We start from the raw sequence: 20,673 nt of genomic DNA, 5'->3' as shown, positions 1-20,673 counted from the left end.
GCTCTGGGCAGCCTGGGGAGCTGCCACTGGGATCGGTCCGCCCCACTCACTGTTAGCGTTACGGCGGGGGGCGCCCTCCAGACCTCTCACCCCCGCCCCACCTCCCGTCAACCCAACTAAGAGCGCCCCCAGCTGCACCCCAGGACACGGCCTTTCCTTCCCTGTAACCAGTAAAGGCCGCCGCCCGCTTCAAGGTGACGTGTGGACCCCCCCCGACCGGTTCAGATTTCCCGTGGGAGTCTGTGGCCGCTTCCCCACGGCTCCACTTCAGGGGGCTGCAGGGCGAAGGCCTTTGTTCTGACTGCCTCTGTCTGCCCACCTCGCACTCCACGACACCCACACGCAGCGCGGGGCTTCCGCACCCCGAATCACAGAAGGACGGGAGGTCTGGCTCCACACCCGCCGCTGCTATTGAAATAGTTTAGTCTTGCCCCAATTCGCTGATGAGGAAACTGAGGCCCTAGCGACAGGTGGAGCCCGCGTTCCCGCCCCCCAAGATGGGCTGGGCGCTGGAGACGGCTCCTCCCCCCTCCAGGCGCGGGTGCACATGGCTTCCTCCCCGGCGGGGGACGTGTCCTGCAGGCGGCGGGAGAAGCGGCGGCAGCTGGACGCGCGCCGCAGCAAGTGCCGCATCCGGCTGGGCGGGCACATGGAGCAGTGGTGCCTCCTCAAGGAGCGGCTGGGCTTCTCCCTCCACTCGCAGCTCGCCAAGTTCCTGTTGGACCGGTGAGGGGCCGGGAGAGGGGCCGGGGGGAGGGCACCCAGGCAGCAGCCCCTAACCCCGCTCCAGGGCCTGTCCTGCTGCTCTTTCCCACCCCAGGTTTCTCACTTTAGCAGGACGGCCTGCGTGACTCGTGGCCCCACCAGGGTCCTGCTCCCCTCCTCTTGGTCTCAGCAAATAGCGGGCCCTTAGGGCCGGCCCCTCCCATATGTGAGTGCCCAGGGCTGAGGGTGGCTGGCCACCGGGGCCCTGACCTGCCTCTTCTCCTGCTGGCAGGTACACTTCTTCGGGCTGTGTCCTCTGTGCAGGTAGGTAGGGGATGGCAGGGGGTGACAGCCAGAGGGAAGAGGGGCCACAGGGTGACCCAGAAACACCCTCCTCAAGGAGGGTTGCATCAGAGGGAGCCCTGAGTGAGTCTGAGAAGGGTGGGGTGAGTTGGGGAACACAGGGCAGTTTGATGGGGGCAGCCTCTTGGTAGGGAAGGGAGCAAAGTTTCAGGACCCAGTGTGTCTAGGTTCTGAAGAATGATACATTGGACTGTGGCTGAGATAGCCCTGGGGTTTGAGGGAACAGGGCTCTCTGGGTGAGAGGAGGAGACTTCCCAGTTCAGCCTGACTGCTTCCCTCACCCCTCCAGGTCCTGAGCCTTTGCCTCCAAAAGGTCTGCAGTATCTGGTGCTCTTGTCTCATGCCCACAGCAGAGAGTGCAGCCTGGTGCCCGGGCTTCGGGGGCCTGGCGGCCAAGATGGGGGGCTTGTGTGGGAGTGCTCAGCAGGCCATACCTTCTCCTGGGGACCCTCTTTGAGCCCTACACCTTCAGAGGCACTCAAGCCAGCCTCCCTTCCACATACTACCGGGAGAAGTTGGTGTCCCGAGGCCACGAGTGGGCAGGAGCTTGCAGGTAGGCTGGGAAAAAGCAGAGTTGTGGAGAAAAGGGAGGAAAAAGGTTTCCCATTTTCTCTAGCTCAGAACGCTTTCCTCTAAAAGTGATCCATTTTCAATTGAAAAACTCCTTATGTTAACAAAGAAATATATCATCAAATACATTGTTGGGCATGAAAAGCAAAACAAAATAGGGTGTATGGTATGACATCATTGGTGAAAAATACAAATGGGAAAATCGTGTGTGTGTGTGTATGTGTGTACTTGTGAATGTATAGCATATCTCTGGAAGGCACACAGGAAACCAGGTTGCCTGTGGGAAGAAGCAGGTGATGGGGAACAGTATTGGAAAGGAGACTTTTGAATGGATAGTTTTGTGAACTATGAATATCATCTCTGAAACAGAACAGCTTCTCCTACTCCAATAGCCTCTGCTCCCTCCTCCTCCTCCTTAAAAGCCTCTGACTGGGTGCAGCAGCTCACGCCTATAATCCTAGTACTTTGGGAGGCCAAAGAAAGAGGATCGTTTGAGCCCAGGACTTTGAGACCAGCCTGGGTAACATAGTGAGACCCAGTCTCTATTTAGAAAAAAAAAAGAAGAGTCTCCCATCACTTCAGACCTTAGAACTCTACGTGTCCTCATCCCTCGAGTCCAGAGTTGCTTCCCTTTTGACTCTGCCTGTCCCACAGATTTGGGATCTGAGCATGATGAGAGGACCCACGAGGCCAGGTTGCCCAGGTGAGGATGCAGGTAGGAGGGAAATGGCAGGACTGCATGGATGGGAGGATGAGGGAGCAAGACCTCAGGCTTGTCTTCTTTTGGCCTGCAGGAGGGTGGGACCCCCACCAGAGACCTTCCCACCTCCAGGAGAGGAAGAGGGTGAGGAAGAAGAGGACGATGATGAGGATGAAGAGGAGATGCTCAGTGATGCCAGCTTATGGACCTACAGCTCCTCCCCAGATGAGCAAGTTGGGGTTGAGGGAGAATGCTGAGCAGAGCAAGAGAGGGAGGAGCCAGCTGGCCTGGCAGTTCAAGGCTTTGCAGACTAGAGGGAAGGGCTTGTTGGTGTGGAGGGAAGGGTGGGTTTTGGGAAAAGCAAAAGAACTAGAGGCTTTGAACTGAGGGAGTGAAAAGGGGTAAAGTCAGGCGCAGGGAGATTGAGGGCTGAAAGCAGGTATGAATGGGGAGCCGAGGGTGGGGGTAGGGTTGATTCAAGTTTGAGATCTTTTCGATTTAGGCGCTAGGGTTGGGCTGGGGCTGGCTGGCTAAGAGATAATGCCATCTTCCTCTTTGTTCTCCTTTTAGTAGTGAGCCTGACGCCCCCAGACTACCCCCTTCCCCTGTCACCTGCCCACCTAAAGAGGGAGAAACACCAGCAGCCCCTGCAGCACTCTCCACTCCTCTTGCTGTGCCATCCTTGTCAGCATCCTCATTGGGATCCAGAACTCCTCCACCTGCAGAAGTCGAGGTGCAGCCAGAGCTCAGCAGGACCCCTCGAGCGGCCCAGCAGGCCGAGCCTCTGGCCAGGTAACCTGATGGCTGAGACAGAAAGGGCAGGGGCGTCCTGGGATGTGGCCCTCCCTCGAGGCCCTCTGCTCCCTCTTTGCTGCCCGTAGCACTGGGAGTCTGGCCCAGTCTGCTCCAACCCCAGCCTGGGATGAGGACACTTCACAGATTGGCCCCAAGAGAATTAGGTAGGACTTGGGGAGATGGGGTTCTGAGGAGGGCGGAGAGGAGGGAGGCAGAGAAGGGGAGGCAGGAGTTGTCCTGCTCTTCTCCATTCTCTTTCCCAGGAAAGCTGCCAAAAGAGAGCTGATGCCTTGTGACTTCCCTGGCTGTGGGAGGATCTTCTCCAACCGGCAGTATTTGAATGTAAGGGGCACAGGTTGGGGCCTGTGTGGCTGCTGGAGTGGGAAAAGGGCTGAAAGAGAAACTAAGGAGAAGGATCCGAAGGCATGGGAGGGTTCAGAACCAGGAAGCAGAGATTAGGGTAGACATGCAGAGCTTTCCTGTAATTATCATCATTAAACCAGACGGCTGAGTGTGGTGGCTCACACCTGTAATCCTAGTACTTTCGAAGGCTGAGGCGGGTGGATCACCTGAGGTCGGGAGTTCGAGACCAGCCTGACCAACATGGAGAAATCCTATCTCTACTAAAATACAAAAAATTAGCTGGGCTTGGTAGTGCATGCCTATAATCCCAGCTACTCGGGAAGCTAAGGCAGAAGAATCGCTTGAACCTAGGAGGCAGAAGTTGCAGTGAGCCAAGATCGTGCCATTGCACTCTAGCCTCCGCAACAAGAATGAAACTCCATCTCAGAAAAAACTAAACCAAAACAAAAAAAATCAGACAACTGATAGATGAAAGCATGCCTCAGGTGCACAGAGCACTGCCCTCTACTGCTCGTTCCATGGTGGACCCCACAGAGATAACAATGGCATGGATCAGGTTCCCCTGGGGGTGCTAATGACAGTTCTGGGCACTTGACATGTATAAAGTCTTTTGGTCCTCACAACATCCCTATGGCTTAGGTGCTGATACTGTTCCCACTTTGCAGACAGAAAGGGTAGGCACTGGTCAAGGCTCTTGAGCTAGTGTGTGTTAGTGCTGGGGTTCTGAGCCTGGTGGCCTGGCTTCGGAGTCCATGCATGGGCTGCCTCATATCCTGGCTTGAGAGTGTAAAGGGCTGGGAGATGGTCCTGTCCCCAGTCAGAGGCACAGAAGGGGAAGGGTCCAATCCCCACAGTCAGCCAGAGCCCTTGGCACAGCAGGTACCAGGGCTGGGGAGGGCCACAGACACTGGGATGGTGAGGTGTGGGTAGATAGACAGGAGAATTCTGCCCACAGGTGACAGAGAGAGGAATCCAGTGAAAAGGGAAGATGTCCCGTGAGATAGTGAAGCTCTGGGCTAAAGAGAGCATTCAGCAGGGCGTGCGAGACATTCTGGAGTCTGTTATGGAAGAGACCGGAGCAGCCCCTGGAAGTTTAACTGTGGAAAAATGGGATTCTAAAGAAGGGGACAGCCCATGCAGTTCAGTGAGCCAGGATGCCAAGTTAGGTCAGGTGAAAAGAGAAGTGCTTCGATATTAAGGAGTTAAGGTTGAAAAGCCTGTTACCCTTAACAGTGTTCTAGGTTGATAGCGTGTGTGAGTGTGTGGGAGAGATACTGTTGTATATGAATACCGACGTCAAAAGGATAATCATACTTAGGTGAACTACTTTCACCTCCCTAGCAGATAGTGCATTCATGATTTGGTGAACCAGGGGTGTCACCCAGAGTGATACTTGGTACAGGGAACAACACTGTAGGACACTGCAGGGTGAGACTGTGACGAGGAGGTGAGATAAGAGAAGTGAAGCACAGAACAGGGTGATGGGAGAGCCGAGTGGTCAGGACGGGATGGGTGTGGTTCTCCTGGTCTAGGTGAGGACTGAGCCTCGAGATGAGCGGGCCATGACAGGGAGAGCTGCTGGGGCCCAGGGAGGGGATAGAGCAGCATGCCTGCTGGGTCAGCTCAGTTATCTCCCTGTGGAAGGCTGTTCTTTTGCCTCTTCTCTCTCCACCACCCACTTCCTTCTCTAGCACCACAGAAAGTACCAACACATCCACCGGAAGTCCTTCTCCTGCCCAGAGCCAGCCTGTGGGAAGTCCTTCAACTTCAAGAAACACCTGAAGGAGCACATGAAGCTGCACAGTGGTGAGTGGCGGACTCCGCCTTTGCGTGCGGGACTTTTTACCTTCCTCTGTGGGTCCCGTCACCCCTGCTCTATGGATTTCGTCACCTCCCACTCTGCGGGTTTCTTCAGTTCCCTCTGAGGGACAACTCTGACTCACCCTGCATGCCCCGTGTGTTGAGCACCTGCTTGCTTTACACTGTTCTGGGTACTGGGTACAATGAGCAGCGCGAGCAGCGCTGACCTCCCGAGACATCCGCTTTAGTGACATGGGGCTGTGAAGAAATGTGGAAGCAAGGGAGAGGAAAGCATGAGGAGGAGCTGCTGTTGGAGAAAGAGAAGACCTAAGTGAAGTGAGGAGTGGAGACCTGTACCTTACAGACTGTGGGCAGCGCCTTTAGGTGACATGTTCCAGGAATAGGGAAGAGGCCAGGAGCTGAGAAAGGAGAGAGGTCACACAGTTGGTGGAGGCCTCTGAGACCATCCACAGGACAGTCTGACATCTGCTTCAGGCGAGATGGGTGCCATTGCAGAGTCTTGAATGGCAGAGGGACATGGCTGACTTTTTAAAACATCATTGTGGCAGCTGTGTGAAGAACGTGGGGACCTCAGATGAGCAGCACCAGGCACTCAGCTGTGAGATGACTGCAGAAACATGCAAGGCAAGGTGGTGCCTGGACTTGCTGGTGGTAGTTGAGTTGGTGAGGAACGGCTGGAGGCCAGTGTGTGCGCAGATGGAGCCAAATGGGGTGCTCTGGGAAGGATGGGTTGGCTACAGTTGAGTGGGCAGGGAGGAGCTGGGTAACTCAGAGGATTCTAGCCTGAGCAGCTGTGCAGAAGGTGATGTGATTTCCTGAAAACAAGGGAGAAATGGGCTTGGGAAGGGAAATTTGATTTGAGACATGCTAATTAAACATCCAGGAGATGTGAATGTGGAGATTAGAGATGTCAGGCAAAACTATAAATATAAATGTGTGTGTCATGAGCCTATGGGTGGTATTTAGAGCCATGGGGCCAGAGTGTCCCTACATAGAGGGAGTGTGTGTCATGGCACTCTAACCGTTCATCAGAGGGCAGGCCAGGTACGTGGTGAGGAAGATGAAGAGAGTGCTATTTGAGGAGCTGAGTATAGAAAATGCTCCAGGGAGGAAGGGGCAACGGTTGCCAGTGCAACAGGCCAAATAAAGTAAGTTGAGAACACGCCACCAGATCTGGCAGTGGGGAAGCCACCAGATGACAAGATGGAACTGACGGGGGGGGCAGTGTAGCTGTGGGTCTGATAGTCACAATGGGGTGCGCTCAAGGCGGAGTGGAGACACAAGTATCAACAACTCTGTGGAGTGTCGCTGTAAGATGGGCAGATAAATGCAGTGTTAGCTAGAAGGCTGTGGGCTCAGGATGCAGAGATGGAAATGATTCCATAGAGAAAGGCTTGCTGCTGAGGCTGGAGTGGGATGGGAGACCTCAAGTGAGGAGCTGGTCTTTAGGGGCAGAGTGGGGAGCTGCCACAGGGTAGGCAGTTTGAGTAGTCATTTATATGGGCACAGATGCAAGTTGAATAGTGGATTTGGTGGGCAGAAGATGTGGGTGTTCTAGTTTCTTAGCAACTTTAAAAACAAGAGCACTGCTGAATAAGGTAGGCTGGGGGTGTTGCAGGCTGGTGGAGAAAGGAGGTGGTGTGAAATGTCTTTTGTATTTCTAGAAACTTGGAAAAGTGAACTGATGAGGGAAATGCAGATGCAGTAGGGCAGGAAGGGGGCCTTAGGACTTGTGGTTATAGAAAAGGGTGGCGGAGAGGAAGACTTTGCCCACTTCTGTACACACGTGCAAGCCTGGAGCAGACCAAAAGTTGTTTATCCTGAGTTGGGCTTTAACCAAGCAAGTACAGTGGATGGAGAGAGGGACAGGAAGATTGGTAGTGTGAATGAGAGAAGGCAACAAAGATGGCTGTGGAAATGCAGCTGAGCGGGGATGGGCTCAGAGGGAAGATGGTAGGGCCAGTCGACTGGCCTCACATGGGATTATCATAGCAAGAGGACAAGGAAGGAGGCCCTGGCAGGAACCAGGATACTTGAAATCACAATTTCCTTTTTTCTCCCCCTAACCTACTGTATCTTAGAAGAAACTGCAGTTTCTGAAGTGGTGCAGTGTGTGGGTGTGACCTGAGACTGGTGGCTGAGGAGGGTTAGCGATGAAGTCAGTGAGGTCAGGGAACAGTGGGCAGTAGTGGCAGCTGACAGGAGTGGAGGCACTGAACCCAGAGTTGTGTGGATGGCGGGGGAGTGATGGGAACCAAGGAGGCTGCAGGTATGTGTGTGTGTGGTCTGATGGTGGGGTCTTCAGAGAGGTGGTGATGGTAGAGGTGGTCTGAAGGGCATCATGAAGAGCAAAGACACCTTCTCTACTGCAGGCCGTGAGGTTTGGTGGGTTAGAAAAACCACAGCAGCCTGTGAGAGCTGCTGGCCACACAGTGACCATGGGCAACAGGCAGGTGCTATTGGAACAAGCAGGGAGGGCAGGTTCAGGGAAAAAGAGGAGAGGGGATTGGCTGCCTGCAGACAGGTAGTTCCCCAGGGCCCTGATAGGGTCTGCTGCAGCTGGGATATGCAAGCCTGAACAGGTGGTAGATGACTCCAGGTGCTGGGGACTGTCCTGGGGCCTTGAGCTTCAATCATAATTCCCATCACCAACTCCAAGCTTCTGCTTGGGGCTGCTGCCTAGTGCCTTCAATTCATACTAAGGACCAAGCTCTCCATTCCATGTGTCTCCTTTGAGAAGGAACCAGGCTAGAGGCTCAGAGGTGGGGTAGTGCACCTCCATTGGGAGTTCATTGGTTCGAGTGGGATTGGCGGGCAGGGGTTGGGGTGAATAACAATGAAGTCTTTTAGCTGGGTTCATATCTTACTTGGTTGTCATGACTGATCAAATAAGAGGTCCAGACGGGCTCCATGATTTGGGTAACAACTGATTAGAACTTGAGCCTTCTGACCTCCAATACTGGTGTACTCACTCCTATGAGGGACAGTTGGGGAGGTGGGCCAAGGAGGGGCCGCAGGGTGGGCACAGATGCTGGAGTGCCCCTCATGTGCCTGCAGACACCCGGGACTACATCTGTGAGTTCTGCGCCCGGTCCTTCCGCACTAGCAGCAACCTTGTCATCCACAGACGTATCCACACTGGAGAAAAACCCCTGCAGTGAGTGCTGGGGTGTGGGTCTGTGGGCCAGGGGACAGAAGGGAGGAGGTGGAGTCGGGAAGCTAGGCATACAAGACACCTAGGCCGTGGGGAGCAGGAGGAACCCCCTAGGGAAGTCAGGATGGCCTGAGGCCTGTACCTTCCCTCCTCTGTCCCTGGCTCCAGGTGTGAGATATGCGGATTCACCTGCCGCCAGAAGGCCTCCCTGAACTGGCACCAGCGCAAGCACGCAGAGACGGTAGCTGCCTTGCGCTTCCCCTGTGAATTCTGCGGCAAGCGCTTTGAGAAGCCAGACAGTGTTGCAGCCCACTGTAGCAAAAGTCATCCTGCCCTGCTGTTAGCCCCTCAAGAGTCACCCAGTGGCCCCCTAGAGCCCTGTCCCAGCATCTCTGCCCCTGGGCCTCTGGGATCCAGCGAGGGGTCCAAGTCCTTTGCATCTCCTCAGGCTCCAACCCTGCCCCCTCAGCAATGAGCTCTCCAGCTTTGGCTTTGGGGAGCCAGACTCCAGAGACTGAAAAGGAGCAATGAAGAGAGTCTGCTGAGAAACACCAGATGCTTGGTCCCCAGGAACTAAGGCTGCAGAGTGCAGAGTGCAGGGTGGGGGCAAGACTGGACTGTAGGGGAGCCAGACTACTTTAATCTTCCTAAAGGACAAATAAACAGAGTATTTTATGTGGGCATGTATGGGCAGAGTGAGTGTTTTGGCACCTAAGGTTCAGAAACCCTGGATCCCTTTGAAAACATGTACCAGAATGCAGCTTAGGTGGAGGCCCTGTTTCTGTCTCTGCAGGCCCTCACCTCTGAGCCTTTCCAGACTCACTGATACTTTGCAGCCCTTTCCTGTGGAGTAAAACACTCACTATTACACTCAAATAGAGCAGGCAGAGATAGTCTGGAGAGTGCTGGGTCACTCCTGGCGGACTAGCTGGAGCAGAAATAGAGGCATATGACCCTGGGCCATCTTGTACTTCCATCAGCAGAGAAAACCCAATGTGTAGGCCTTGTCTCACCTTTTAGTGTGGAATCAAGTGGTCCTCCATGTAAGATCACTGAGCTGCCTTGGGAGAGACCTTGGAACTGAATGGACCTGCTCTTGGATCACTTCCAAACTCTGGTCAGCAGTCTTAGGTTTGACAAAGGGGGCGCTTGGCATCTAGGACCCAAACAAACAACTTTATTTCACTAGCCATTAGCAAAAAGTTGTTGACCAGTTAAAGGGGATTTTCCATCCTGCCCCCTCCCTGTGGTGGAACCTATTTCCCCATGGTTCCCATGATTTGGAAATAAACTCATGCTCCACTTGGCATTCCTGGCTTTGTGGACCCACATGGTTTTGGCCTGGGTCTCGGCAAAAATGTCCACCTGGCTAGGGAACATTGTCCTGAGAGACGCCTTGATCTGCCCTGGGGACACGTGGCCATGCTGAGGGCCCTGTCCACCTTTATGTGGTGGCCACCAGGGAGCAGGCAGCGCCCAGCATGAAGACAAGACCATACGGCTAGTGATACGTAACTACAGCCAAATTTGTGGCCATAACCTGAAGAGGCAGGACAACAAAAGTAATCGGGAAAGGAGAAGCAGAAGGGATGCAGGCTGGAATAAGGAGATGGGACAAGAGAAGACAGACAAAGGCAGGAAAATCGGAAACACCAGCAAGCACAGTAGCAATGGGACACACCAACACCTGGGCTCTTGCACACGGGGGAGTCTAAGGTTTCCCTCTCTGCACCTACACCTTAGGAGAGATGCCAAGTTATACCAGGACAGGATGGCAAAAGAGTTGACAGGGAAGTAGGTGCACAGGCGAGGCAGGAAGCCAAGTGAACGGCTGCCGACGGAAACTGGAAAGGCAGGAGGCCACATGCTCTTCCCAAACCTCCGTCTACAAGTTGCCTCACCGGTCCCTGTGATGCCGTCTAGGTGCTGGCCTAACTACCTGTAGAGAAGCCTCGGCAGGCATCCCTCAACTAGGACACAAAGAACCCTGACCTTTCCTGTTCAGCCGCCCCCTCTAAGGCAAGGGCAGCGCCTACTGCGGCCTGGATGGCGACAGCGGCAACAGCTGCAGCTGCGGCGGCGGCGCGGGCGCGCGTGTGGGCCCGCTGATGCTGCGACAGCGAGCGGCTGTGGCTGAAGCACTTGCCGCACTCTGCGCACTCCGCTGGCCGTTCTCCCAGGTGCGTCTTGCGGTGGAGCGCAAGCTTAGAGGCGACGCCGAAGGCCTTGCCGCACTCGGGACATTTGTGTGGCTTGTGGCCGGCATGGTTGCGTCGATGAACGTTGAGATTGGACACGCACGTGAACCGCTTGCCGCACAGTTCGCAGCGGTAGGGCTTCTCGCCCGTGTGCGTGCGCCGGTGCTTGGTGAGGTCCGAGCGGTCGCTGAAGCGGCGGCTGCACTCTGGGCACGGGAAGGGCTTCTCGCCCGTGTGGATGCGCTGGTGCACCACCAGGTCGGAGCGCTGCCCGAAACCCTTGCCGCAAGTGGCGCACGCATGTGGCCGCTCGCCCTGGTGGCTGCGCCAGTGGCGCAGCAGCGTGGAACTCTCTCTGAAGCAGCGTCCGCAGTCGCCACATGCGTATGGCTTCTCGCCTGTGTGTGTGCGCTGGTGGCGCACCAGCGTGGCGCTCTCCAGGAAGCCCTTGCCGCACTCCGGGCACTTGAAGGGTTTCTCCTCCGAGTGCGTCTGCAGGTGTCGCGTCAGCGTGGAGTTCTTGCCAAAGCTCTTGCCGCACACGCCACACTGGTGGGCGTCTGAGGCACGGGGTCGCCTGGGGCTCCGGGACACGTGGATGCGCGCGTGACTCCGCAGCCCGGCGCCGCTTCGGAAGGTTCGCGGGCACTGCGCGCAACGGTAGCGTGGGCCAGCAGGGTCAGAGTCTGTCCCCGGGCGGTGCGCCCGCGCCTGGTGGAAGCGCAGCGCACTCTGTCGGAATGCGCGGGCACACAGCGGGCAGCGGCGGGGCCGCTCTGGCAGGTGATGCCGGCGGCGGTGCAGCAGCAGCGCTGGGAGATGCGGGAAGCGGCGGCCGCATGTATGGCAGAGGCAGGAGCGGCCACGCTGCCGGTGTGCGCCCAAGTGTAGGTCAAGGCGGCTGCTGTGGCGGAAGCTTTGGCCGCACTCGCTGCAGATGTAGAGGGTCTGGCCAGCATGGCTGCGCCTGTGCGCTTGGAGGTCGGCAGCGCCTGCGCAGGGCTCGCCGCATTCTAGGCAACGGAAGCGGCCGTCACCGCTGTGAGATCGTTCATGTCGCAGCAGCACTGAGCTGTAGCAGAAGCTCTTGCCACACTCGCCGCACATGTAAGGCTTCCCCGCTGCCACCGTTGCAGATATGGTGAACATGGTGAGGATGAGTTCACAGGAGAATGTGCCACTCACACTCGGGGATCCACCTCCTGATGCTGTGGCTAAGTGTTACTTTTCTTAAGGCCTGGAAAGGGCAATGTAACAGAGAGGAAAGGAGGAGGCCATGAAAACTGGTCCGATTCCAGGGGTCTTCTCTAAGGGGCAGACACTGCAGCTGTCCAGAGGTGGGATGTGCCCAGGTTCACCCTGCACCGTGAGCCTGTGGGGAGAAGTCATCGTGAGCTTCTGCAGCAGCTCCTGAGGAATGGAGAGGGGAACATGAACTCCCTATTTGTTATAACCTCCTCAGGTAATCCATCTCCAGGATTCCCTTCTCCAAGACAAAGCAAAGCCATAAGCGTCCTCGAACCACCTGTGAGGGCAGGAGGTACAAACTACAAGTGTCCTGGAGAACAGACAGGAATAGATTCAAAGGGGAGCTTGCATTCTGCATGGGAGCCATCCATCAACACTGCTCCGAGGGAAGGGAACGCCTGTTTTCTGGCCTTAGATGGGGATCCTTGTCTGCAGATACATTAGGAGAGGACCAAGGCGGAATGGGCAGTGAGCGCTTCCCTGGGTTTAGGCTATACCAATGCCTTCCTCCAAGACCCAGGTTTCCTGAGTCACTGACATGAACCCAGCTAGGCTTGGGTGGGAGGGACAAAGCAGGTAATGTGATGAAGCACAAACAGGTCCAGCAGCAAGAGCCAGGTAAAGGGCTCAGACCCCAAAGTTACTGAAGAGGCTGGGGCCCGGCCAAGGGAAGGCATTTGAGAAACCCCAAAATACTGTTCCTTGGATTTGGACAGCACTTGATAAACACACTATCCCATGCCAGTATACAGCCCCAAAGTTGAGAAAGCAACTCAGGACCCAGAAAAGGGGTAAAAAGGGAGCATAGGTAATTCACAAAAAACATTATTAAAAGTTGGTGGCATTATCCAAGAAATACTTTTCACATTTTCAGGAAAGGCTGGGGAGAAGGAATGGGCATCCTTTCTATAGTAATTGTCAGGATATCCAAGTTGTTTGTGAAGGTTTGAGTATGATGAATCTGACGAAGAAAACCATACTGTTTATAAACATTCTGCAGCATTTCTTCACTGTCCCAGCCTCAGGGATCTGAGAATCCGGAGTAGCAGAAAAACTCCTTTATGGAGACAAATCTGCTCTATTATCCTGTTTGTCTCACATGATATCCCTGAATTCTTCTGACAAGCTGGTCCAGGCAGCTCTCTGGGAGCAGGGTCAGCCTTTGCAGTACGTGCACAGAACTGCACATGCCCTCTAGTCAAGAGCACAAACGTGGCTGCTCTCCTCACCTGGCTTGCCTCACCACTGACCACTGCTCTCAAGGCCCACCGGTCAATCTCCAGCCTAACTGGACAGCAGGTCTACTTGCTAGTACAGGATAGCCTCTTGTCGCTCAACAGATCAGGGAGAGGAGGCAAACAAAATGGTGTGCTGTCACTTTCTTCTTAGCAGATGAAAGTTCATCATAAATACTCAAAACTTTGGTTAAAAATACCCCCACAGACAGGGTCCTTATGTTTTGGATGTAAATGGGGTAAAGTGAAAAAAGCCTTGAAAATAGCAAACCTGCAAGCCCAGGCTCTGGAGCTTCTGCTCCCCAACCAGGCTGGGCAGGAGTGGCCAGCGTGGGATGTCCTCCTCTTGTGCCTCTGGAGTAGGATGTGCTGTGCCCTGCAGAGGTGAAGTACAAGGGAAAATGTGAATTACAACTGAGAGGGGGAGAAAGGGAGGGAAATATTTTCTGGAGGAGGGCATTTATTTAACAGACATTTTAAAATACAAAAAACTAGGGAGAACAGTATCACAAATCACTCACCATTTTATCATTCTTGTTTCATTTACACCACCACTCTGCTTTTTGGGGGAGGAGGGGAGGTGGGGGAAGGTTCTAGAACATTTTAAATCCCACATCTTATACAAACAGTATGATTAGTATGATTTTTAATCAAAAAATGCAAGCAGGAACTCTGGAATAGACTTTTTTTTTTTTTTTGACAGCCTCTCTCTGTCTATCAGGCTGGAGTGCAGTCGCTGGATCTCAGCTCACTGCAACTTCTGCCTCCTGGATTTAGGTGATTCTCCTGCCTCAGCCTCCCAAGTAGCTGCGATTATAGGCAAGTAACACTGTGCCTAGCTAATTTTTGTATTTTTGGTAGAGCTGGGGTTTTGCCATATTGGCCAGGCTGGTTTTGAACTTCTGAACTAAGGTGACCTCCCCGCTTTGGCCTCTCAAAGTGCTGGGATTACAGGCGTGAGCCACCACACCCAGGCTGAAGTAGACTTCAGAGAGAATCCTTTGGTTCCTCCAGAGGGACTTTCAACCCAGACACATGAGCTGCTAATTCTAGTTAGATGTCAGTTCAGAGGAATGTTTGCCCTTCTGAAAATAAAAACTTCTCTGGAGACTCAGTGGCTGATCCCAACTGCCAAGGAAAGCAATGCTCATGCTCCACTGAATGCTCTGCCTCCTCCTTCGGTATCTGGAGACCACGGTACCTCCCAAACCATGTTTCTGGGAGCCCGCCCTTACCCAGGCCACTGCCTCCCAGGGCACATGCCCAAGGAAGACAAATGCACAAATGCCAACATGCACACATAAATGGCATATAAATAATAATACCATTTCTTTCCATTATGGATGCAGAGCAAGACACTCGCTAGTGTGCAGGATTTGGAGCTTGAGTGCCAAGGCAGGCTCTTCAAGTCTCTCTTCTATATCTCAACCCATGCTGGAGCTCATCCCACAGGCAAAGGGGTCTGTGTTTGGAGTGGAAACCTGAAAGAAAAAATATTACTGTGCCAAAAAAATAATGACGTCTAGACCATCCTAATTCCTACTCTTCTGATTGAACGTGAGTTTTTGGAAAGAGGGAAGGGGAAAATTACGTGTGAATTGGTGAAAATTCTCATTGTTGAATACATATGTAAGTACCTTTCAAGCATTTAATACAAATACTATATATTTAACTAAAAAAACAAACAAACAAACAAACAAACCCAGGTATTAAGGAAGATAAGCTAACAGAAAAACTAATATTTAAAACAGGGCCAAGATGAACTTCTGAGTTTTATATGTCATTTGTTTCTTAATAGATATTGCAGGTATTTCAAACCATATCCGAATTAATCACAAATTGCAAATCCAGAGTGTTAGATTTAATCAGGATTTAGAACATTTATTAACAATCTACTGCCGGGCGCGGTGGCTCATGACTGTAATCCCAGCACTTTGGGAGGCCGAGGCGGGTGGATCACGAGGTCAAGAGATCGAAACCATCCTGGTCAACACGGTGAAACCCCGTCTCTACTAAAAATACAAAAAATTAGCTGGGCACAGTGGTGCGTGCCTATAATCCCAGCTACTCAGGAGGCTGAGGCAGGAGAATTGTCTGAACCCAGGAGGCGGAGGTTGCGGTGAGCCGAGATTGCGCCATTGCACTCCAGCCTGGGTAACAAAAGCGAAACTCCGTCTCAAAAAAAAAAAAAAAAAAAAAAAAAAAAAAAACAATCTACTGTGACAGATTTTTCTTGAGTTGCATCCTTCAATCAGAATAAAGATTTTTCTTCCCTGGTTATCTGTTCTGCCATGCCAGTATTTCTGGGGTGGGACAAAAGACCTCAAAAAGTCATGACTCACAAGACACAAGTGGTCACCTTGAAGTTGGAGTTGGTAAACCTGGTCTGCACAGCAAGGAGTAGGGCTGAGGGGAACTCTCCAATGCTGTGCTGTCTACTACAGCAGCCCAGAGCCACATGTGGTGACTGAGCACTTGAAACATGACTGGTTGAAATTGAGATGAGTGGTAACAGCCAAATACTCTCCTCATTTCCAAGAGTTAGTATTAAAAAAGAAAGCAAAATACCTCGTTATTAATGTTTAGTATTGATTATATGTTGAAATGATGTTTTTTTGATATATTGGGTTAAATGAAATATATCAGAATACATTTTGCCCATTTTTAAAGAAAATTTAAGATTACAGAAGTGGCTTATATTTTATTTCTGTTGGATAGTGCTTGTCCAGATGGCCTCTCCAAATCCTTGAACATACAAATGGGGGCTGGCCCACCTCCGAACTTGGAGAGTTTTAGTTGGGAAAAGTTCACTGACTCTGCCTAACCTTCAGAGCTTCAGTAAGCATAGAGTTCCTCGCATTTTCAAGACTCTAGTTCCTAGCCACCCTCTCCAGAAAAGTCGACCTGCTGTTTTGGAAACTGGACATCCAGACCTGGTAGGGAACTGGGGTTATGACTTATGGAAAACCTTCTCTCACTGTGACTCTCAGAAGGTGAAAGCATACCAGCTGTTACTGGTAACACACAGCCACGTTTGTACATGTTTCCCTTCTGTCCTCCCAGTAGTCCTTTGGGTGGCTGTTACCAGGAACCCGCATGTGACGTGGGCTTCCTATGCAGGCTTGTCCAGTCATCCAGCACAAGTGCACAGCTGGGTCTGGGGACAGGAGTAAGGCAGCAGGCCAGGTAGCCCATCTCTCACTCTCCCTGGGGCAGCCCCCGCCCGTTCCTAGAGGCCCCAGGAGGCTGGTAGCAGCTCATTCAACACCAGGGACAGACCTGGCTGTGAAGTTCACAGAGAAGCACCAGGCAGCCAGGGAACAAGAGGGTAAAATGCCAACCCCAAGAACCACCACTTCGGGCCCTGGGATTGCTGTGTGCGCTGTGTTAACCTTGGAGCTCTGGTCCAGAAATGGAACAGTCCCCATGAGAAGAGGGGCAGGAACTGGCAGTGGGAGGGTGGGAGTTGTAGGTGCATCAGGAGAGGTGATTCTTCTGCTGGCTTCTGCTTGTATTCTTACCCCTCAGGATCTGAGTGATGCTGCTATCTCTAGGATTCTGTGATACCCCTAGACTGCCCTGAAATCCAGATGAGACAGAAGCAAATTATCCATTCCCCACTCTAGAAAAGGTATGGAGTAGAAGTTCCCTGGCGTTCAGAAGGCAGCTCTGGGGCTTTGCCACTTACAGTTCCTTCTACCAGCAAAGCTCTCTCACTCTCTCATTCAGGACTCTCTACTTAACCCTTTCCCAGAAAGGCTCCTCCTGCCTCCACACCTGCCTCATACTCATTGCTCAGCTTTATTCTTCCTTATCTGGGATGCTCTGGCCACTCTGGCCTTCAGCATTGCCTATGTCTCAAAGGAACAGGATAAACTCTCACTATATGTTCTCTCCCTGTCTATATCCATACCTTCTCTACGCTTCCCAGATTTCACAGGAAAATCTTTGTGGAACCAAAACTTTCAAAAGAATGTATGTGGACCATGATCAGACTTGGGCACATGGGGTAGGAGCGAACCGTTATTCCTGTTTCCACCAGCACCTTAGACATGTCAGACTGAATCTGAAGCTGGAAGGAGAATATATTAATCAGTGAATTTAACAGGAAACAGGGATTACTATCCACTCTGAAAAGATTTAAGCCCTATTCTAGGAGGTGCTGATAGGGTATGGAATTCAGAGCACCAGAATTGCCACTCCTTGCTTCCTTCTCCCCATAAAGAAACAAAATCCAGTACTTCAAAAGAAGTTGCTCCTTCCAGCTTCAGATTCAGTCTATGTCTAAGGAGCTGGTGGAAGTAGGAATGACAGTTCGCTCTCACCCAAGTGTTCAAGTCTGACGGTAAGACAATACGTTCTTTTTATTTTGGAGACGGAGTCTCACTCTGTCACCCAGGATAAAGTGCAGTGGCACCATCTCAGTGCGATCTCGGCTTACTGCAACCTCTACCTCCGAGGTTCAAGCGATTCTCGCGCTTCAGCCTCCCGAGTAGCTGGAATTACAAGCTTGAGCTACCACAGCTAATTTTTATATTTTTAGTAGAGGAGGGTTTTGCCATATTACCCAGGCTGGTCTCGAACTCCGGGCCTCAAGTGATCCTCCTGCTTCAGCCTCCCAAAGTGCTGGGATTACAGGCGCAAGCCACCAGGCCCGGCCCAAATACATTCTTTTGAAAATTTTGATATCACAAAGATTTTCCTGTGAAATCTGGGAACCGTAGAGAAGGTATGGATGTAGACAGGGAGAGAAGAAACATAGTGAAAGTTTGTCCTGTCCTTTTGAGACACAGGCAACACTGAAGCCTAGAGTGGCCAGAGCATCCCAGATCAGGGAGAAGGGATTATAAGGTATTCTGCACCTTCCCTGGGCCTAGCAAGGACCTGGGCACACAGGAGGCACTCAGCGCTTTTTGTAAGCGACGTATTAGTCTGGAATCCAGTTTTCCCAAATGTTAGGTTCCTGGAGGAAAGAGCCTGACTACAGTCATCGTATCCGCCACAGCGCTACCTGCTGCATATACTGCAAATACTCTGCTTTGATTTACCGAGTTGAGCTTGCAAGCTGTGTAGCACAACGAGAGAGGCAGGCGTCCAAATTCTGGTTTTTCCCACTACTAGCTGTCTGATCGTGGACAGTAGACTTGGAGTGTCTGATCCTCCTGCCTGGGAAAACTTTAGTTAAGAAAGTGTGGTGGCTCACGCCTGTAATCCCAGCACTTTGGGAGGCCAAGGCGGGCAGATCACCTGAGGTCAGGAGCTAGAGACCAGCCTGGCCAACATGGTGAAACTCCGTCTTTACTAAAAACACAAAATTAGCTGGGCGTGGTGGTGTGCGCCTGTAGTCCCAGCTACTTGGGAGGTTGAGACAGAAGAATTGCTTGAACCCGGGAGGTAGAAGTTGCAGTGAGCTGAGATTGTGCCACTGCACTCCAGCCTGGATGACAGAGTGAAACTCCATCTCAAAAAAAAAAAAAAAAAAAATGCTAAGTCTTGCTGGGCATGGTGGCTCACGCCTGTAATCCCAGCACTTTGGGAGGCCGAGGCAGGTGGATCACTTGAGGTCAGGAGTTCGAGACCAGCCTGGCCAACAGAGTGACACCCCGTCTCTACTAAAAATACAAAAATCAGCCGGGTGTGGTGGCGCGCATCTGTAGTCTCAGCTACTGGGGAGGCTGAGGTGGGAGAATGACTTGAACTCAGGAGGCGGAGGCTGCAGTGAGCCGAGATCACATCACTGCACTCCAGCCTGGGCAACATAGGGAGACTCCATCTCAAAAAAAAAAAAAAAAAAATGCTAAGACTGAGAACTGCGGTTGTCCAGTGCGCAGGATTCAATCTCCCTAGAACAGTCCTTTTTGTTGTTTGTCTTTTGAGACAGGGTCTTGCTGTCACCCAGGCTGGAGTGCAGTGATTTGATCACTGGCTCACTGCAGCCTCGACCTCCTGGACTCAAGCGACCCTGCAACCTCAGCCTCTGAGGAGCTGGGACTATGAGCTCGTGCGACCACACCCGGCTAATTATTATTATTATTATTATTATTATTATTTTGTAGAGATGAGTGTTCTCACCATGTTGCCTGGGCTGGTCTTGAACTCCCGAGCTCGAGAGCCTCCCCCTTTGGCCTCTCAGAATGCTAGGATTACAGGTGTGAGCCACTGTGCCCGGCCCTGGACAGTTCTTAAGAGGAACTCTGAGTAAGGGGCTTAACTCCCGTCTCTACTCCAGGCATCCTAAACGGTCTGCAGCCCTTTTCAGTCCTCCCCACTCAACCCCTAAGAATCCCTCATACGATTAGAGCAACACCGCATGGGCCTCTCATAGCTCCACCTGCGCGACCTGTGGCCCCTAAGATTAAACAAGGGAAGCTGGCTACTCATTTTGGGGCTCGGTGCCTGGTACTTAAGAGCCGAGCACAGCTCTCCGCCGAATGAGGAACATGGCACCTTAACAGGTCGGTCTCCGTGACCCACAGCAGCGCAGCCAATCCTGGGGCGCCTCAGTCGGTGCGCGTCACGAGTTGCTGGGCAAACTTTCCTTGGGCTAGCGCCTTCCCACCCCCGAGCCTACCCTGGCCCGTGGCCCGTGGCGCGTGGCGCAGCCGACCTGGAGGGCCAGACCGGGCACCAAAAACGGAGCGGGGAGAGGGGAGCTTTGACCGCTGCCAGCACCCGGTGGCGGTGGCTGCCCCCTTAAGCCGGCTCAGCCTGACGATGCCGGTGGTGGTGACGCCAGCCCCGAAGGTCACCCGGGGGGACCAGCGAGGACAGGCGGCTGGGAAGGCCTGGGAGGAGCAGGCCGCGCGGCTGCCCGCGGACCTGTCCGGCCAATCGCTCGCTCCACGGTGTCTCCGCGTCACTCCCAGCCCGCGCGGCGCTCCCGACCGCCACAGACACGAGTCGCCCGGGGCGGATGGGCGAAGACGAGCCGCAGCTGAGGACCGCTGGCCCGCGCCACCCGCGCCCTCCCTGCCCTTCCGTCCCCTCACCGGTCGCCGACTGGCTCCTCTGACACCGCGCGGTTCCCACTCGGCCGGCGGCCGACCCCCGCCTCCCGGACTGCGGGACTGGGCGGGGGAGCGACGAAGGGGATGACGGCGCGCGCGGCCTCCGAGTGAGGGGAGCGAGGAGGCGCCTGGGCGTCGGGGAGCTCTCGCTCCGGTCCCTCTCGCCCACGCCCCCGTCCCTCTCGCCCACGCCGGCTAGTGGTCCGTCTCGCGCTAGCAGCGTCAGCGGTTGGTGGGAGGACTGAGAGGCCAGCGAGCTGCGTAGCAACCACAAAGTCTCTCCGGCCCCAGCTGCGGCCTGGAAGGGGGCGGGACTAGGAGAGAAAGCCCAGGGACTCCAGTCCCGCCCCCCGCGCGGGCCAAGGCCCCGCCCTCCCTCCGGACTTGACCAATTCCTGCCTCCCCCTTTGCCTGTTGGCCCGCCCCTGCGCCTCGTCCCTCCCAATCAGAGGAAAGGGTGCTGAGCCTGCGCGCGCCTCAGCCCCGCCTTACGAAGTCCTGGGAGCTCGGCGGT

General features: G+C 53.6%; 2 protein-coding genes across 7 annotated transcripts; one reads left to right on the top strand and one right to left on the bottom strand.

The window, feature by feature from the left end:
• The first annotated feature begins 510 nt into the window (after positions 1–510).
• On the top strand, positions 511–9,154 carry ZNF692 (zinc finger protein 692). 3 transcript variants are annotated; one of them, XM_012472709.3, is made up of 11 exons: positions 511–726; positions 998–1,029; positions 1,358–1,621; positions 2,293–2,341; positions 2,433–2,567; positions 2,912–3,130; positions 3,220–3,297; positions 3,397–3,475; positions 5,188–5,302; positions 8,375–8,474; positions 8,640–9,154. In XM_012472709.3, the coding sequence occupies exons 1-11, from the start codon at positions 548–550 to the stop codon at positions 8,944–8,946; spliced, it is 1,557 nt and encodes a 518-aa protein (XP_012328132.1). In that variant the 5' UTR covers positions 511–547; the 3' UTR covers positions 8,947–9,154. The 3 variants fall into 3 exon arrangements, with proteins under 3 accessions (XP_012328132.1, XP_012328133.1, XP_012328131.1); XM_012472708.3 differs by having other exon boundaries at positions 533–726; positions 2,909–3,130; XM_012472710.3 differs by lacking the exon at positions 1,358–1,621 and having other exon boundaries at positions 2,909–3,130.
• Positions 9,155–9,626: 472 nt separating this feature from the next.
• ZNF672 (zinc finger protein 672) lies at positions 9,627–20,224 on the bottom strand. 4 transcript variants are annotated; one of them, XM_012472713.3, is made up of 4 exons: positions 20,142–20,224; positions 14,478–14,633; positions 13,424–13,528; positions 9,627–12,079 (listed from the first exon to the last, which is right to left on the bottom strand). In XM_012472713.3, exon 4 carries the CDS (start codon positions 11,816–11,818, stop codon positions 10,442–10,444), a length of 1,377 nt encoding a protein of 458 aa, XP_012328136.1. In that variant the 5' UTR covers positions 11,819–12,079; positions 13,424–13,528; positions 14,478–14,633; positions 20,142–20,224; the 3' UTR covers positions 9,627–10,441. The 4 variants fall into 4 exon arrangements, with proteins under 4 accessions (XP_012328136.1, XP_012328134.1, XP_012328137.1 ...); XM_012472711.3 differs by having other exon boundaries at positions 9,627–12,041; XM_012472714.2 differs by having other exon boundaries at positions 9,627–11,906.
• Between the last annotated feature and the right edge of the window lie 449 nt (positions 20,225–20,673).

This window comes from Aotus nancymaae, unplaced genomic scaffold (assembly GCF_030222135.1).
Source record: "Aotus nancymaae isolate 86718 unplaced genomic scaffold, 86718_ANA_hifiasm-v0.15.2.pri h1tg000032l_1, whole genome shotgun sequence".
Taxonomy (NCBI): Eukaryota; Metazoa; Chordata; class Mammalia; order Primates; family Aotidae; genus Aotus; species Aotus nancymaae.
Note: the sequence above shows the minus strand (reverse complement) of the source record. Positions and strands in the feature narration are given on the sequence as shown.

Excerpts from the sequence above, each read along its gene's own strand:
- ZNF692 (XM_012472708.3), top strand. The coding sequence starts at position 548 with ATGGCTTCCTCCCCGGCGGGGGACGTGTCCTGCAGGCGGCGGGAGAAG. Across the intron at positions 727-997 it reads GCCAAGTTCCTGTTGGACCG|GTACACTTCTTCGGGCTGTG; the intron begins GTGAGGGGCCGG and ends TCCTGCTGGCAG. Across the intron at positions 8,475-8,639 it reads ACTGGAGAAAAACCCCTGCA|GTGTGAGATATGCGGATTCA; the intron begins GTGAGTGCTGGG and ends CCCTGGCTCCAG.
- ZNF672 (XM_012472713.3), bottom strand. The coding sequence starts at position 11,818 with ATGTTCACCATATCTGCAACGGTGGCAGCGGGGAAGCCTTACATGTGC.